Here is a 19,676-nt window from a genome sequence, read left to right as displayed (position 1 = left end):
GCCTGTCATAATTTCCAAGTTTCCACCTCTTTACGTTCATACAGTCGCGTCGCGCAATACCAATTTTGATGCATAATACGCTAGCGAAACGGCAACGATCGGACAATGAGTGTGCAATGTAAATCATGTCGTACATGACTTGCATGTCTAATTTTCACGTTATCACTACTGACTTACGTTCATCAACAGTCTCGTTGCGCAACATCAATTTTGGTGTATATCAAGCGAGCGAAATGGCCGCGAGGGCACCATGAGCGCCGCATGTAAATTACGTCGTACATGACTTGCCTGTCATAATTTCCAAGTTTCCACCTCTCATTTACGTTCATCATACAGTCGCGTCGCGCAATACCAATTTTGATGCATATATACGCTAGCGAAACGGCAACGATCGGACAATGAGTGTGCAATGTAAATCATGTCGTACATGACTTGCATGTCATAATTTTCACGTTATCACTACTGACTTACGTTCATCATACAGTCTCGTTGCGCAACATCAATTTTGGTGTATATCAAGCGAGCGAAATGGCCGCGAGGGCACCATGAGCGTGGAATGTAAATCATGTCGTACATGATTTGCATATCATGATTTTCATGTTACCATGTGTCAGTTGTGTTCGTGATACAGAAATGTCTCATCATACCAGTTTTGGTATGTATCCATTGATTTAAACGGCCACGGGCGCCCGAGACCATAATGTAAACCATGCTGTACATGACATGCTTGTCATGATTTGCACATTAGGACCTGCCGCTTGTGTTCGTCATACACTGTTGTCACGCCATACCAATTTTGGTATAGTATATAAAATCAACGAAACGGCCGCAAGATCCCCAAGACCGTGGCATGTAGATAATGCTGTTCATGACACGCATATCATGATTGTCATGCTTTGACCTGGCATTTATGTTCGTAATACGGATTATTGGGTCATACCAATTTGGTATGCTCCCATTAATGAAACGGCCAGGAGAGCTCAAAGTCGTAGGCGGCTAGATAGATAGTAGATAGATAGATAGATAGATAGATAGATGATAGATAGATAGATAGATAGATAGATAGATAGATAGATAGAGATAGATAGATAGATAGATAGATAGATAGATAGATAGATAGATAGATAGATAGATAGATAGATACGCTCAAAGTCGCAGAAGTTCGCTAAGAAATCCTTCGCATTTAAAAACTACTCCCTTGTGCGTGAAATGAAAATATTGTCATTCGTCAGTTTGTAGCACTACATACCAAGAAAATTCACAGGAACTTTTTGAGATATAAATCTTTGTATAGTCGACGAAATGTCCTTCTGTCCAGGCATTCACACGGACTTCTGAAAAAGTTTCTTTGGAAAAATTTAACTGAAGATCACTCTGAGAAACCTTTCTAAAACCAGGAACAGGTGGAATTCTTCAATTAGAACGATTTCTTTCTGAAAAAGTTCTTAAGAATTTCTTGGTGTATTAGTGCTACAAATGAACAGATGACAATTTTTCCTTTTTCCGTGTCTTTCTCCACCTTGCGAACATAGCGGGACTGATTTGCCACTGACTGTACAGCGCTATATGTCAGGAATCCCTGATTCCGATTCTTGAGGAGATGCAAAATCCTCGAACAGGGCGTGGCGCTGTAGCTAGCGTTTCTACAAGCGGTCTGTCTTTTAGAGCATGCAGCAAATGCCTACATTAGCGAGTGTATGTGTTGCTTCGTACACCCGATCAACATACACGCGCGCTAAGGTAGGTAGTCGTTGCATTGAAGAAGACAAGACCGCTCGTCCAAACGTTTACTACAGCCAATGCCCCGTGCAAGGATATTGTAGCGTAAGCTACACTGGCCGAGCCGGAGCGGTTTGGCGTGCACGTACAAGAGCCGTACTGCGCATGCGCGAGGAGCAGTGACGTCACACGGTGCACAGCTGGTGCACCGGAGCCGCCGCGCGCGCCTCGCCGATCTGCGCATTCCAGAGGAGTGACGTCATAGCCGTGGCAGCGTTACCCGGTCCCTAAGCCGGCGCTGCGCCGGGCTTTGGGGCCATAGAGACGGCGGCGTATTGCTGCGCTTACCACCGAGACGTCTTTGGCAATAGAGAAATGGCGTTGAGCAAAAAATAAATACATGTGTCACATAATGCGTACACATGTGTGTGTCGTTGAAGCAGCAGTAGCATGATAATGAAGCTATTCCTAGACAACCAGGAGAGCTGAACCTTAGCTCACGTTACGTATATCCTGGCATAGCCTAGCTAAGCCACTACAATTTTTTCACCTCTTCAGGCAATTCTCCTGAAATTCTCATGCGTGTTATTTTGTGCGACGTACTGCTATTCTGACAGTGCATACTTTCCGAATGCTGCTCATGTGTTTTAGCGGAGCTGACCTTGCATCGAGTGGCCGAGAAGCTGGCCCTTGCCACGTACGACGCGCTGCGAGCCTCCCACGTCAGCGACCATCGGTCATACGCGGCTGTGTTTGAGTAGCTGCGACGCGCCATCCATACGACGCTCGTGAGCCCCGAGGCGGAGAGCGTTGATATTTTTCCAGAGCGCGCAGTCTTGCGAGTCGGAGCATGAAGCCGACGTCCGTAACTGCGCTAGGTTATAAAGGGGTAAACCTCCAGTTGTTTCGGCAGCATTGGTGGTTTTGCAGGAGCTGCGCTTCAAACCGTCACCGTGTGTCCAAACAGGTGAGTGTTCCGGTGCCTCAGTTACCTTCGATTCGAATAATGTTCTAAGGTCTTACGCGCCAAAAACCTAATATAATCACGACGCACGACGCAGTGGAAGTCTTCGGCTTAATTTTGTCGACCTGGGTTTCTTTAACGTGTACCGAAACCTAAGTACAAAGGCATTTTTGCATTTTGCCCCGTCGAAATGCGGTTGCCATGGCCGAGAATATAACCCGCGCCCTCCCTCGTGCTTGGCACCGCAACGACGTTCTGCTGAACCATTATGACAGATGAAAAGCGAAGTTGTCATATGATACAAGCGTCTCGGTGGGCACACCTATTCAATACGCATTGCAATAGATTCCGCTGTAACAGAACCATTTATTTCCAGCCGAAGAGTTTTTTTTTTTAGCTTTGAGTATTAAACCTTAATTTTGTGATCAAGAAGCCAGTTCGTTGCGCGTTTGAAAAAAAGGCCGTTCACTTCGTTCTGTCGTTTTAAGCTTTTTGTACTGTATTCGTTAGCGAGCATACTGTTTTCATTTTTCATCGCCTAATTAACTTGATTCGTATTCATTGCGCTATGAAGCACGGCAAGGTTAGATAGCATATACTTCAGACCGGAGGGACGCATACATCTCGGTCATATGAAACCACTGGTATCACCATGACCTTTGTTTCAAACCATACTCAACGACTCACCCTAATGTCAACCTTGCCGAGCCCGTAATAAACTGATCTTAGTGGTGTCCATATTCATGGTGTCGCAAGGAGACGAAAGCGACATGATAATACTTGACATCAAGAAGATGCAAAAGCTATCTAGACCAGCAGGTAAAGCTCAACCATAAAAGTTCACCTGCAGCACAAGTATTAGTTTACGTACGGACGTACCGGCAACTGATGAAGTTTAAGAGTACGTTTATATTGTACCTTGATGAGCATTATACGAGAATAAAAAAACGACATCGCCGAGACAAACAGATTGATGTAACTACTATACCGACAATGCATATACGTCTGGCAATATACTTGTGCGATCCGCATATTTGTTAAAGAGAACATTAAGGCACTTTCGCACCACTGGTGCCTGAGCCCGAAGGAACAGCGGAGATGGGCGGCCTTCCCTATTTTTTTTTTCTCTGTTTATTTATATTTCTTTTTTTTCTCTATCTATTTCTTCCTCTTTCTACTTTTTCTCTTCTTCCATTTCTCGCTCTTTCTGTTCCGCTTCCCTTTCTTTCTATTTCTTTCTCTCTCTTTTCCTTTCTCTTTCTGTCTGATCTCTGCTTTTTCTATCTCTTTTTTTGTGTCTTTCTTTCTCTGGCTTTCTATACTTTTCTCTTTCTTCCGTTTCTCTCTATGTCTCTTTCTCTTTCTTTCTATCGTTTTGTTTCTCTCTCTTTCTTTGTACTCATTCTCTTTCCATCCGAGTTATATTGCCTCCCACGCCGTACAATTCGACGCAGCGGGAGAGCGCGCGCCGGGCGCACGTGTACGGGGAGCGAAGCAGGGGTGCTGCCCCCGATGTGTCCACCTAGTGGACATGTCCATTCGGCGGAGCGCATTCAGTTATTCGAAAAAGCGGCGAGCTGCCACTTCATCGTGCTCTTGACCACGTCGAAGCACCGAACCCGCCAGCACATCCCCAGCGTAAGAAAAAAGAAAGTGGACGAAATGCACAGTGACGGGACACTTAAACAAACTTGACAAGTCTGAACGCGTATGAACGTGTCAGATGTTTGAGAACGATGCAGGGAATGCGTACCACTTCACAGGCGCGTTAGACGGGCGGCTGCATTAAACCTAATTCGAGGGCTAAGGTTATAAGATTTCATGCACGGCCTCCGACATGTGCGCCCAGAAGCGGATCTCTGGAGGCTGCGTTCGCTGCGTTGAAGCGCTTTCCGTCCCCCTCATTTGTGTCGAGAGTCGTGAAAGCCTTGTGACGTCAAGATAACGTTGCGGAAGAAGGACGAGAAACGGGCGACACGCTGCTCGCCCAGCTCCAGCCAATCGGCGGCGGCCGACACGGATAGTCCACCAGGTGGACAAATCTAGAATAACTCCCCAGAAGATGAAGGAGAGGACGAAGAGCGCGCGCCGTTCATGACGATGCTAACGTCTCGTGGGGTATCCACGGAGTTTCACCGAGCTTACAGAGCTACGCTGTCAAAATACTAAAATGCTTATAAGCATTAGCTAACATCATTACACAAGTGAATACATTACATGCAAGACATGACTAAGGTTAGAAATGAGTCCGCCTGGGTGGAACAATGGTTACGGTGCTCGGCTGCTCACCCAAAAGTCTCGGGTTCGATCCCGGCCGTAGCGGCTGTATTTCAGACGGAGGCGTAATGCTAGAGGCCCGTGTACTGCGCGATGCCAGCGCACGCTAACACCAGGTCGTAGAAATTTCCGGAGCCCTCCACTACGGCGTGTCTCAAAATCATACCGTGATTTTAACGCGTAAAACACCAAATATTATTATTAGCAAGGGTAAAAATGAGTTTTTTGGCACGGAATATGTAGTCTTGCGCAACTGTTGCACACCTTCCTGTAGTTCTGGCGGTATGCCATTTCATATTACAGACAACGTGCGACTACGGCTAACCTTTTTTTTTCTTATGTTACAGTTCTTCCACGAACAGTATATTTCGGGACACGAGCGTCACTACGAAAGCCAAACGATGTGGCCCGCGCGAGTCGCGATCTGTGGAATCTCGATCGCGTCTGTGTGATCGCGCGCGCGGCAAGCGCGTCTCAAGGTCTGTCCTCGACGGAGGACGAAGGCGGCAAGAGAGGCGGCCCTTCCGAAGGTGCGACGTCGTCCTTACTCCGGGGCCTCGTGGCCAGCGTGGTTCCCGTGCTGCAGCGGTCCTTCGCTCGTGCCAACGTGTCCGCATTGTGCACGGAAGCGCTCATGGACTTCTCCAGGAGGATACTCAGGATGGACATCGCAGCCTGGAGGTGTAAGCATGCATACGAAACTATTAGCCAATGATGAGAGGTATAATACATATATACTCTGTTTAACACATGAGCTTGCGTGTGTCTCGTGGTCGGTTTTTGTCGTTGTGAACGCTCGCACGAGTCGAGCGCGAGCCTCCGCGTGACGCGTCGCGTCAAGCTGCAAATAAAATACTCCCCCCCCCCCCCCCCCAAAAAAAAAAAACCATAAAACGCTAAGCGATCCAGCCGTATAACGACAGCTGTATAAGAGGTTTTGTTATTTGTAGAGCGCTGAGCCTGTTCGATTATTACTCAGCCTAAAAATTACAGCATATCCACGGGTGAATGATGAAGAGCTTGGGCGAAGCTCCTGAAGCAATCATGGTCTCGGGATTCGCTTCTCGTTGAGCCCGTTTCGCAGCGGCGTCCTTGGCGCGCACCGTCACGGGATCCGCCTGGCTGCCGCCGAGCGAGCGCCCGCCGCTGCGCATCGTCCATGCTTCGCCAATGATCCGACACGTACGGTGACGATCCAGGAGAATGAGAGAGGCGCTCGCTCCCCGCGCATCTCCGCGCAGCCCGCGCAGCAGCCAATCGGAGAGCAGCGGCACTTCCAGCGCCATCTAGTGTCGATTCACACAAGCGCCATATTGCACACAATTATATTGGCCCAACGCCAACTAGGAAATGAGATGAGAAATGGTGATGACGACACAGATTGTGTATAGCGCCATCTAGAATATCGTCCCTGAACTGCAGTTTGTACGTGGTGGATGGATGGATGCTATGAGCGTCCCCTTTATAAAGGGGCGGTGACATGTCTGCCACCATGCTCGAAGAAAAAGAAAAAACGTCCTTGTTTCATGCTGGCCTAATAACTTATCTACATTGATTAAAGCTATGTTATTATACCAAAAAATTATAAATTCACGGTCTGATCTCTCTGCCTCTTAAGGCAGAATGACCTTATTTTTTCCCCCATTATTATTTTTGTAATTTATTTCCTACTTTTCTGCCACCAATACTCTAAACCGTATCTTACTATTTCTGTCGGCGGACATGTTCAGACTTTCCATTGTTGTCCCTAAAACCCATAAAGGGGGGGGGGGGGGCGGTCCTGTTAGACTCATGCCCACACGTTGATCCTGTGGTGAATATCGCCACATTCAATCAGTACATGTTCCATCGTTTCCTTAGTTCCCCGCAGCAGGTACATTGTTCTTCGTTACTGAATCTCGCTTTATAACTACGCGTTCTAAGGCAGCCCGACCTTGCTTCAAACAGTAAAGCGCTTCCCCTTGAATTATCATAAAACCTTTCCCTCCTTATTTCGTTTTTTCCATTTCGGTAGTTACTCAGAGCCGGCTTCTTTTCCATCGCTGTCATCCAATACGTCCTCTCCGCCTCTCTGACCTTCCGCTTAATGCTCCTTGTTGCCATATCGCCCGCACTGCTAGCCGTATATTACTGGTGAGCCTCCTAGTTCTTTTTCTCCACTGCGTGTCAACGCTTTTTCTATACAAATACCTGAAAACCTTCTCTGCCCATCTACTCTTCTTCATTTCCTCAGCTCTCTTCGAATCTCATTTTGCTCTGAGCTTCCCTGACTTCAAAGCCTGTCCATCCCATATCACCCTTTACAGCCTCATTTGTCGTCTTCCCGTGAGCGCCCAACGCGAGGCGGCCGGCCCGTCCTTTGATTTACATCCATTCCTGATTGTACCTCAGACTTCATGCACACCACTGAGTTCCCAAATGTAAGCCCCGGGACCACCACACCCTTCCACAGCCCTCGAAGCACCCTCGTAACAATAGAAATTGTATTGTATCTCCATAAAGCTCTGTGCTCATAATTGCAGCATTACTCTTTCCCTTTGCTACCGATGGTTTCTCTTGTACCTCCATATATCTATCCCCCTCATTTACCCATACTCCGAGGTACTTGTACTCAGTACGCACGTAGTGAGTACTTGTACTCACTACGTATTTTTATGAGACAGCGCCATCTATTGCATCATACAGGAGATCCGTTTAACGCCGGACAACGGAGACGTGACAAGGTTAGACTAAGAGGAGCTACGCCCTTAAAACGAAAAGAAAAAAACGTCTATTCTAGGTGGTGAATACATTGAACTATTTTATAATGCCAACGCGTATACTGCTAGAAGTCTCGCTAGCCTTCACGGGGTTGCACCTGATGTGTGAAACGAAGTACAGTCGTTTACGGCCTAAGAATAAATGCAAGCTCTGTCCCCAGTACTTCGATGTGCCTGTCATTCAGTGAGTCGTTCTAGGTGGTTTTCTTTCTAACCATGAGTACTTTTTCGCTGGCAATCGAAACACTGCGCATATTAGGAAACAAAAGTTCGTCGTGCATACTTAAAACAGTAAGTGTGCCTGACCAGTGATGTCGCAATGTTTGCTGAAATTGGGCAAGAAGTTTATGTTTCCGACCGGAAACCAGCGACACGAACATGTGTAAGCATAAGAAAATCACCTATGTGATATACGGGGGAAGGTGCTTGACGTCACGAAAATGAGCAAGTGCGATTGGATAGGGCGTCTATGCAAAGTTTCTCTGGGTGGGACGGCAATGGTTTTAGGGTGGGCGGGGGGGGGGGGGTGAGGCGTGCTGACAGAAAAATTTTGCAAACTCGGTCATATGACCTGACTCTGAATAAACAAAATCACGCCATATCTACGAAGTGAATGATGATTGAGGAGCTGGCTCGGAGAAGATCGGGAAAACCAGTGAATCTTCCGTACAAGTCTTCTACCATCATATGAAGACGTGACACACGTTGTTATATATACATATATACACAATGTTTTATTAATTTACAATTTTGATTAACTATATACACAATTTACAATTATATACACATTGATGAAGTATATATACAAGAAGTATCTAAGAGCGTCTGATTCTCCATTGTCGATACTTGCAGACGCAACGCTCCTAATGTGCTTTCAATTTGAAAACTGCCTTCGAGACGCGCACGACAAAGTGGCCCTAAAAATAGCTTTCCGACGCTCGCCTGGCTGTCGACCGCGTTCCCCGCTCGCCCTGTTCTCGTCCAGGCTAGAGGGAAGACACGACGCGCGTAGCGTTCCCCATTGCGTTCCACGACGCTTTCAATGGATGGATGCAGGTTACGGCGCGGGACTTCGCCCCAGCTTAAGAACCTGGCGAGCCAGCTCCTAACACATTGTTTCGATCTTCAGTCTTTTTGAGAGATTGTCTGCCGCGTGTTATTATCTATGCTCATATTTCGTTTCTTTGTCATTTATTTAGTTTTATTCTTAAATTTTTATTCTGTTTTTATTTTTTTCATTTTTGTTTGTTTACTTCTTTTTCTTTCCTTGGTGTTTATTTCGGACAGAAATAACCAGATATGGCACCATGTTTATTTTATTTATTCAGGACATACTGCCCATCCCATTAGGGATTATTGCAGGACGGACAGAAGTTTAGTAACACGGTAAAGTAGTAAATATAGTAACGTGACAGATCGAAAAAGAAAAACCAAGAGAATTATGCGAACTATCAATACAGACTTTTTGAACAATTAACAATCAGTATAAAATTGAGCGTTATAAAATAAAAGGGATGTAAACTCTAGTGGTATTAGAAGCCTTCCAGTGAGCGCTAACAATACATAATACGTACAATGTAAAGATACGCACAATGTGTGTAACTTATAATTGTGAATCCTGCGAGTAATATTTAAGTAGGTGCAAACGGTTATTTCAGGGAACAGCGCAGAAAACGACGGGGCATACAAAAGAAGGCGCACTCATCTATGCGCGTCTTCTGTATATCCTCTCGCTTTCTGCACTGTTCCTTGAAATCTGCGTGCGTCTTCTTCCGCATGTCCTGTCGTTTTTCATGCGCTCTTCCTTGAAATGTGTACAACCAACAAGCCCAACTATGCGCACTTTGGACAAAGAGTTAGCGCCAAGGTTTTATTTGGTAATAGCGGTATAGGTACAGACGTCGATATAGACCCTCATGGCTAGCGGGAAAAAAAGTGTATTTAAAGCAAAATTAGTACGAAAGCGATGTTCTTTTAGGATATACGAATACCTCTGTCGAGTAGTTATTGTGTATATAGCGTACTTATATAGACTTAACTGAGCTGCAAATTTCAACATTGTTTCTGTATGCGGGTGAAGGAAGGCAGGGAAGGCATTGCCTTCAAGAAGAAACAGAAATATATTGGAAGAGGAGAAAGAGAGTGAGAGAGAGAATTGACATCAAGCAATGTTACCGCGTGCACTGAACAGCCCCATGGAAGGCGGTACTGTCAAAGCGAGGGCCAGTACTCCTCACAAACATGAGCAGCGCGCGAATTAGAGCTTCTGCTTGAAGTTTCTTCGGGAGCAATGTCTAGAACTTGCATGCCCTTCACACTCTCAATTCATACCAGTTCGCGGCTGAATCTAATATAATTAACCTTAATTCACCTTAACTCACATTTGATTCACCTGATGCGCTAATTATCGCTTCTAGTTACTTGGCATGCCCTCGAAGCATTCCGCACTTCTCCCGGTGTTGCACTATACTTCGGGATCGGCCCACCTGACGTTTGGTATCATTCGCGTTCACGCCGCCGGACGCCAGATATTAAGCCTCGAGTGTCTCGTTGCGCGGGCCCTTGAGTAAACTGATGCAGAGTGTTAATGCGAGCTTGTTGGTACGTGCCGAACTACGGTTAAACAGCGCTACAACGGGACAAAGAAATAAGGGACAGGACGAAGCGCTGACTGGCAACAACGGGTTTTTATTTTCGCCGCAACGGAATATATACTCTCGGAAAAACGAATTCAATGAACAAAAACATATGATCATAGCTCGCTTGCTCGTACATGCCTGGAGATTACATTCAATGGTCTAGATAATCATGCGCTTTCTTGAGCAGGTCTATAGAAGCCATGCTAACAGATGATTAACAGATGTTCTTGTGTCTTTGGGGGTGCGGGTGCACGGCACGCTTCGACAAAAAAAAAAACAAGTCTAAAAAGACACAAGAATCAGTGCACCAGGGAAATCTATGAGGCCCACGTGATCCACACGCGCAATGAATCATCTGTTAGCATTTTTATTTTTATTTCTATTTACAAGATACTGCAGGCCAGATTTGGACACTAGCAGGAGGGGCTAAAGTGTACTCGAAAAGGCAATACATAGACACATTTACATACAGTGCATTGAAAACAAAAGAAAAACACTGTCTAATTTGTACAGCAAAGCATGGAAGTAATAACACTTTGAACATCTCAAAAAGTGTAAGAAAAAGAAAAGAGAAAAAAAAAAGCAATATTCACACGAAAAAGGAACATAAGTAAAATAACCTAACATCAATCTTGAAGACTTTCAGTTATTTTTATACATTGCACTGATGATATTGGCAGCGAGTTCCACTCATTAATTGTGCGCGGGAAAAATGAGCGCATGTACGAGCAAGCATAGAGTTTCCTAAAATTAACTAGAGGGGACTCTGGCGCTGCGATCGTTCAGCTACCATGGGAATGATGGGTAGTACACAAATTTGCCTAGTCTTCGTGCTTGCGGCTTCAAACGTACTTGTGGCTTTGTTTATTGCTGTGTTTTGGCGTTTGTTTCGGATAAAAGAATAGACCGTTGTGAACTTCGTGACCAGGTTTGAATCGCTGAGCCAAAAGAAGTTAAAGTGGCGAAGTGAAACTGCTGACTTTTGCTGAACTTCGTTTTGCGACAAAGCGGATGCAGCCGACGCGGAGCCAAACGGAGCCGAAAGTACGAAGTTAGACAAATTTGTGTACTACCCATCATTCCCATGCTGGCTGAAGCGTCATGCGTTGCAGCTCCCATAGACACTAGCGCCAGAGTTCCCTCTAGTAAGTATTGTAGGAAACTCTATGCGAGCAAGAGAGCTATCATCATATATTTTTGTTCATTGAATTCGTTTTTCCGAGAGTCTATATTCCGCTGCGGCGAAATAAAAACTCGTTGTTGCCAGTAAGCGCTTGGTCCTGTCCCTTCTTTCTTTATCCCGTTGTAGCGCTGTTCACCCAAACACGGCAGGCAAGTGAAGTGGTACAAAGAAACCCACATGACCTGCGTCGCTGATTAACGCCGTGCTGTGACGTCATCACGTCATCACAGATTTTCAAAAGTTGCGATATCAATATGACGTCGTGAGGTGATATCATGATGTGACGTCATCAGTTGACATCGTCGCGTGGTTAAAGGTGGGACGAAGCTGGAGGAAGTGCAACACTGTGAGGTGCAGAAAGCTTCAGGGAGGGGGGGAGGGGGAGGTGGGGGGGGGGGAGGATGAATGCAAACGACTCAGAGCGATCAAAGTAATTTAGTGCGTGTTTCTCACACTGCGGCTCTTGCTATGTCCTGCAAGAGGTCTGGCCACCGATTGTATCACTTAATGCGTTACCAAGTGTTAAGCGGGCTTTCGCCTTCAAGTGGTGTAGACAGTGTCACGAGCTGCAGAATTATTTTTACTCATGAGCCATATAAGTCTTTCGCCTTAATAATCCAGCCCATCTTCAGTGGCACAGCACGGTGACCCGTGCCTACAGGCATGTTTACAGCAAGCGATGTTCTACATCAGATGGAGACTGCTACTCATCAAAACGGAAGCCATGTGGAGTAAAGAAGTTACGCAATTTGTATATTCATTTCTAGTTTGTAAACAAGAACATTTCAATATTCGATACTGTCTTATTAAAAAGTATATGTGAGAAAGAAAACTAAACCAACATTTTTTTTTATCAGAACCAAATCAATGAGGACTAAAGTTCGAAATCTAACACAACCTGTGTGTATCCTTGACCAATAAACCAGGACCATTTTCACGGCAACAAAATGAAGGCCACCGTATGTCTGAACTGGCAGCGGTCATTTCTTATCCTGTTGTTCGCTGGGCATTATCCGTAATTCACCTGTTTAAAGGTTGCCTCGTGAGGACACTTCCGCGGATTTGGTGATAACCAAATATCAGAAAGGCAACACCTGCTCGGGTAAGGCCTAATGAGGGAAGGGTCCCTTACGCATTCTCCTATAACAACTCGAAGGCGAAAGCTAGCTAGCGGGTTTATATGGCTATATTTTAAAGGGACACTAAAGAGCAAAACGATTTTTCTTGTATTAGTAAACTACTCTTTAAGGATACCAAAAAAAAATTGCAGTGGTTTAGCTCGGCTATGCCAGGATATACGTAGCGTTAGCCAAACGTTCAGCTGATTATTCTTAGCTTTCCAGATTGTCCAGGATTATTAGCCTTCTTCTGTACATTCTTCGTACGCTGAACCGCTAATTGCCAGGCAACTACTTCGGGATCCGATGGAATAAGCTTCTCGGATCTTCTGCGCCGTTGAGCAGCATTTGCGCTCTCCTTCTCCATGGCGTTACCCACCTGCAAACGAGTCAGAGGCGCTATCAAGAGGCTCCAGCACAGTGTCAGACGAAGACTGCACAGCGAAAGCGAAGAGCTGCGCGCGCGCTGGAGCCAATACGTCTGCCAAGGCTACGACGTCACTCCTCTGGAAAGCGCAGACCGGCGGTGGCGGAGTTTGCGCGCGCCGGCGCCAGTTTGTCTGCCGCGGCTACGACGCCACTCCTCCCGAACGGGCAGACAAGCAGTGGTGAGCCGCGCGCGGTGGTGGCGGAGAGCGCGTGAGATGCCGGCTCCGTTGAGCCAGCTGTGTGACATCAGTGATCCTCGCGCATGCGCAGCACGGCTCATGACGATCCACGCGAAATCGGCTCCGGCTAGGCAAGTGTAGCTAACGCTACAAAAACACCACGCTTACTGCGAGAAGACGCTTAGTAAGCGAGAAAACGCACAAAAGAAAAATGTGGGTGGCGAAGCCACCTAGAAGTTTCCGCACCATTCGCCGTGACGTCAGATATTTTGACGGTGCCTACTAGGGCCTACGTAGTTCCTAATCGGTAAAAATTAAGTACATTGTCCTCTGAGGGGGCGATAGACTTAACATACCAGATTTGAGGAAATTCTGTTGAGCCAATGGCGTCAAAATACGATAAATACACTTTGAAATTCGTGACGTCACGCACGTAGATTCCGGCACGAAATATAAAAATGAAACTTTGAACTTGATTTCCTCCTCTATTAATAAACCTATGATGGTGAAATAACGGCATTCGAGTAAAATTTATCAATCTAAACCTATTCATTGTTTCTCTTTAGTGTCCCTTTAAGGCGAAAGTCATAGATGCCTTATCAAACGCGTAAATTAACCGACGGTGACGTCAACAGGAGTGATGAAAAAAAATCATCATTTGATGACGTCACAGATCAGTTAAATTTGTGACGTCACGTAACGGGACCTCACCTGATGACGCCATGACATGGCACTGACGTAGCCAGGGGGATTGGGGTGTTCAAACTTCCTCCCCCCAGAAAAAATTCACTCCTGCGTGTGAATATACACACGCACACATACAAACACACGCACAAATATAAATAAAGTATGGTAGGACTCCTCCCCCCAGAAAAAAAGAGAAAAACTCTTGGTACGCTGACGAGTGCACTCTAACCGTCTAACGCTACTGCATGACATCGTCGTTTGGCCAAAAGGATGGGCCGATCACGGAGGCAGTGCAAAACCACGTTAGGTACAGAGAGCTTTCGGAGGGGGGCGGGAGAGGATTAATACATTGACTGAGAAGGGAAAGAAACGGCTGTCGCCTTCGAGTCGTCTTAGGTGAATGCTTAAGGGACCCTGTGAGTTCTTGCGCACAGTATGTCGACGTCCAGCATTCACTAATTAGCTCAGCACTCAGTTAATTTAATTTCGTTATCACCGAGCGATTAACTCTAACACTTTGCTTTTATTACCATCATAATGAAATTGGAAAACGTTCGAAATCAAACAGCCAGGTAGAACAGCAACAACTGTAATTCCTTTGGAAGTATTACAGAAATAAAACGAACATTGGGATGGGGAGCCACTAACGGTAAGAAGGCAGAAACTGCGGCTTAAATTTCCTCACAGTATTTACTATAACAGAAGTGCCACTCATCGCCACGAATGTATATTAGCACCGACGTACGCCTCAATTCGACGAGATAATTCACGAAAAATGTTAGAATACCCATACGAAACACACAATTTTGACGGTTCGTTCTTTGTAAAAACAATACACGAATGGAACCGTCTCTCAGACGATATCGTCAACGAAAGTGACAGTAAACTTTTGTCTTCCCTGTGACAACGCCCAAATTATTACGGTCGTTAAGAATGGCTTATCATCTCGAAGCGTTCTGATATTTAACATGTATGAATGGGATGTTTCTTATATTTTGTATAATTCAATAAAATGCACCCGTTGTCGTCTTTCTTTGAAGTATCTTATGTCTTGTTATATCTATTGCTTATTGTGTTATGCTGTGACCAATGTGTACTTCCCCTATAAGAAATCTCTTATGGCGATGTAGGTAAAGTATAAATAAATAAATATATTTACTGGGTATCCCAGCCAACTCGGACTAAAATTTAAAAAAAAAAGAGAGAAGACATGCGCTCTCGAAAAGTTGTAGCGGCGTACAGCATGTGGTAGTCGTGTAATTACGTCCTAAGTGTTTCATTACGAAGTATTAATTACGTAACTAATTAGAACGATCCATTTCTTGAAAAGTATTGCTCTAATCGGTAAAACATTACCTTTAATTTGTAGACTGTCTCAAATAACCTAATACTCAAGCATTTATTTTGTTTTAAAATGTACGTGGCTGTTCTTTCTCAGAAAAAACCACGTTGATTTCAAAGCAAAATAAATGTTTGGTTCTGAGGGTATTTGTGGCGGCCTACAACTTGAAGTTAATATTTTACAGATTCAAGCAAGAATTAAAAAGTTCACTAAGTAAAGTTAGTAATAATTGTTGGGGTTTAACGTCCAAAAAACCATGATATGATTATGAGAGACGCCGTAGGAGAGGGCTCCGGAAATTTTGACCACCTGGGGTTCTTTAACGTGCACATAAATCTAAACACACGGGCCTCAAGCATTTTCGCCTCCACCGAAAATGCAGCCGCCGCGGCCGGGATTCGATTCCGCGACCTGCTGGTCAGTAGTCGAGCACCATAACCACTAGACCACCGTGGCGGGTCCAAGTAAAGTTAACTAATTAATGAAGAGTTAGTAATGAAAAATATTACGTGTTGTAACTACACACAACTCAAACTAATATAGAGCAGATACATACAACTTTCCTAGAGGGCACTTTTTTTAAAGGTTCGTCAGAGCTATAGCAGGGACACCATATATATATATATATATATATATATATATATATATATATATATATATATATATATATATATATATATATATATATATATGGTGTCCCTGCTATAGCTCTGACGAACCTTTAAAAAAAAGTGCCCTCTAGGAAAGTTGTACGTATCTGCTCTATATTAGTTTGAGTTGTGTGTAGTTACAACACGTAATATTTTTCATTACTAAGTCTTCATTAATTAGTTAATATATATATATATATATATATATATATATATATATATATATATAGTGAAAACTTCATAGTACTACAATATAGAAAAGAAAACAAATATTTATTTTATCCTAACACTTTCGGCTGGCGGTCCAGGATTCTTCGGAGGATGTAACTGAAATGACGTGGTATAACCCGCACCACAAGGCTGCCCACTCAGTTTGGGGGCCAAACGAGAATTACAAAAAAAGGAAAAAAAAGAGAGATGTAACGCAGAAAGCAACAGCGACAATTGCTTTGCTGGGGCATTCGTCAGCGGCTGCAGAACGAGGGAGGGAAAGAACAGCGGGAGGAAAGAAGGGGGGCCGCCGTAGGCAAGCGGGTTACCCTTTCTTATCTTCGTGGGGTAGATAAGAAGGGCGGCCTGAACAAGCGACCAAGGAAAAGGGAAAAAGAGAATTGCCGCTGCTACACATCACACATACAGAGACCAAGTTCAGATGGTTCTTAATGTAAGACCTAATGTCACACGTGTTGGTCTGCTGCCGGCACGTGCGCAGTTCTGGACGCGACGGGCAAATTTCCTTCCGGCATCCTGGAAGGCACCACGGGGGATCTGGGTGCTTACGACGAATGCCTGGCTTCGAGACTCGAGCCGGCCTCCGAAGTCAAGTCCTCACTCTCCTCCCGTGGCCAGTACTGCAGCGTGTTTCTCAAGCCGAAGCAGTCGCGGGCAATGGACAAGCTCATCTCACAGCTGACGCGCTACCCCGTCATCAAGGTACGAACGCATTCGGTGCATCTATACGTACAGCTGCGTCAACTGACTACTTTGCCTCACCTTGTGCAGCTGGGAACGTTGATTTGCTTATGGCCCGTAATTATAGTTTCTTAGAGCGCAGCTCGCGGGCACTCGTTCCTGGGTTGAACGTCGTTGTTCACCGCCGCAACCGAGCGAGCGAGCGCAGCAAAAGATCTCCTTTCTCGCACGCATAAGAACGGTTTTTTGGGACCTTTTAAAAACAGAATTGTAGAACCCCTTAAAATGTTATACTGGCTGGACATTAGCGGAGAAATAAGACCAATACAGTCGGATGAACGGAGTTTAAGCACCCATTGGAAGACGTTCGTTTCTGATTGGCCAATCCGCTCCGTATCAGTTTTCTATCGCTTTTGTGCTAGCTGGGAAGATACGTTTCACCTCAGGCAGTTTCTAAGCTGTGGCATAGGAACGACGTCATGAGAGATCCTGCTTACAACAATGATCTTGCCCCGCCACGGTGGTCTAGTGGTTATGGCGCTCGACTGCTGACCCGAAGGTCGCGGGATCGAATCCCGGCCGTGGCGGCTGCATTTTCGATGGAGGCGAAAATGTCTGAGGCCCGTGTACTTAGCTTTAGGTGCACGTTAAAGAACCCCAGGTGGTCGAAATTTCCGGAGCCCTCCACTACGGCGTCTCTCATAATCATATGGTGGTTTTGGGACGTTAAACCCCAGATATTATTATTACAACAATGATCTTTTATTGACCGTTCTGTCACCACTGCATAGCTTGCACTTAGGGGCCTGAAGCAAAGCCAACTTTCATTTTCATTCTTAACAAAAAAGTGTTGCGAAGTGCGAAAGCCATAGGAATCAGAGCTCAGAAATTTGTTTGGTGCGGTTATTACATGCAGAAGCGGTTCAACTTGACCATGGCGCGCAAGGCAATCAGGAAAGGGCGTGTCCGCGGCCTGCGCTTCGGACTGTGCGTTCCCTCCTCCTGCTCGGCCGCCGAAGTGGAGTCCATCCTCGGATCACGTAAATACATGTCTCATCATACTTCCAAGTGTGTGTGGTCTTTTAGAGACAGCCCAGACACGGGCCCAGAAACGGAACGTGTCAATCGAGGGACACTGTCAGGAAGATAGAGCTTTCCATCGGAGAGAGGGAGCACGCAATTTCTGGTTTGTTGCACGGGAGTCGCTGCCTCGTCAGTGCATTTTTTGGGGGGCCACGGATATTTACAACACCCCACAGGGAAACATGGTGGTACCCAAGAAGCCCTTTATTGGCACGGTGCAAAGCCGCTTAGCCAAGCGAGAGAATTCCGATTAAAACACCAGGCCTGAATCTAGGTTCCCTATTCTCATCACTCACCCGTATTTAGCGTACATTCATCCATCTTCAAAACGCTACCTCGCCTGCCGTGATGCCGCGGTAGACCTCAATGACTAGTACAGCATCCCACATTTAGCACAGTTTGCATGCGTGAGCAGTGGACATAGAGTAGGCAGAGGATGATTCTGATGCAGATTATATATGCGTGAATAGGCGTGATTACAATACTGAAATGGAAATTTGATCGAAGACTTCACAATTTTTAGTACGCTCAACTGGGTAGCTCGCAGTGTACTCCTATAGTGAATGTTAGTAGACGTGAGGGAGAATTAGCCATGAACAAGCCCAGGCTGATCGTACACTAGAGCAATTCTTTCTATTTTAGACAGTTCGTAAGATATACTTCACCAAGTGGCCGAAATTTCCGTGTTACAACGCTAGACTTGCTTCCACAGCGTGTGTCGGCTTATCTTACTGAGGACGCTGTGAATTTCGCGAGAAACTATCAGAGATTAAATTCTATACTCTATATAGCGCCGCCACTTTGAGTCGCAGCTTAAACGCTTGTGCAAGAGTAGCGCTCCTTGAACGACAGTGCGAATTTCTTTGGTTTTTGGAACGGACGTTACATCTAAACAGCGAAACCAACAAGACATAACCTTTCCCGTCTCTCGCTTTCCATCGCAGTTACTCAGCTCGTCAGCTTGACCTCAGCGGTGGCCAGTTGTCGAACCGATGAGAGTAAAGAGTTGAATGGTACTCAAATCGCTTTCGTGTAAGTACTCATAGCGTTTACATTGAATGTCGCGTACACTCGATGCCCATTTCTTGAGTTGGGAAAATATACTTAAATATTTCCTTTACCTCATTCGTATATTATTTGTCACGTTATTTCCTCTTGTATACAGTGTTTGACGTTAAGATAAATAGAGTCACCATCTTGAATATATTCTAAAACAAGTAGAAAGAGCACACCACAGCGCCTGTGCCCGTGTCAATTATTTCGTTGGTTTTCGAATATGTTCAAGGACTTTCACCAGCTGGCCTAGCTTTCAAATCTTCTAGATTACCATGCACCTAAGATACCCCTTTTTCTACTCACGAAAAAAAAAAGATGTTATAAAGTAAATAAATAAATAACGTCCAATGATGTCTTGCATTAGAACGGTTAACTGGGCAAGTTGGTGTTCATTCAAGATGCACTGATGTCTTTTTTCAGTGTCATATACTCTGCACTGGCATTCTGCGTCCTTCTGGGAACGATACTTGACGTGCTAGAAAGGCTTAAGAAGAACGAGCCTTCTCTATTGCGTAAGGACAAAAAGGCAGGTGAGACACACGAGCTAGTTTGGTTAAAAAGCTGTTTAATCAGCTTCCCCCCCCCCCTAGCCTCCCGCAACGCTGTTTACATTTTCTACAAATTTTCGTGCAGTTCACGAGCTCCAAGATAATTTGCGTAAATGCGCCAGTCGAATATG

General features: G+C 45.3%; 1 protein-coding gene across 1 annotated transcript in view; it reads left to right on the top strand.

Annotated features, from left to right (window-relative positions):
• LOC119391740 (nose resistant to fluoxetine protein 6) overlaps window positions 1-19,676 on the top strand; it is a 62,843-nt gene that overhangs the window by 5,809 nt on the left and 37,358 nt on the right. The window contains exons 2-7 of the mRNA XM_049415380.1: window positions 2,371-2,441; window positions 2,650-2,686; window positions 5,308-5,643; window positions 16,659-16,879; window positions 17,775-17,845; window positions 19,418-19,527. Of these exons, the coding sequence (XP_049271337.1) occupies window positions 2,371-2,441; window positions 2,650-2,686; window positions 5,308-5,643; window positions 16,659-16,879; window positions 17,775-17,845; window positions 19,418-19,527 (846 nt within the window). The remainder of the gene's footprint in view (window positions 1-2,370; window positions 2,442-2,649; window positions 2,687-5,307; window positions 5,644-16,658; window positions 16,880-17,774; window positions 17,846-19,417; window positions 19,528-19,676) is intronic.

The sequence above is a fragment of the Rhipicephalus sanguineus genome, chromosome 4 (assembly GCF_013339695.2).
Source record: "Rhipicephalus sanguineus isolate Rsan-2018 chromosome 4, BIME_Rsan_1.4, whole genome shotgun sequence".
NCBI lineage: Eukaryota > Metazoa > Arthropoda > Arachnida > Ixodida > Ixodidae > Rhipicephalus > Rhipicephalus sanguineus.
Note: the sequence above shows the minus strand (reverse complement) of the source record. Positions and strands in the feature narration are given on the sequence as shown.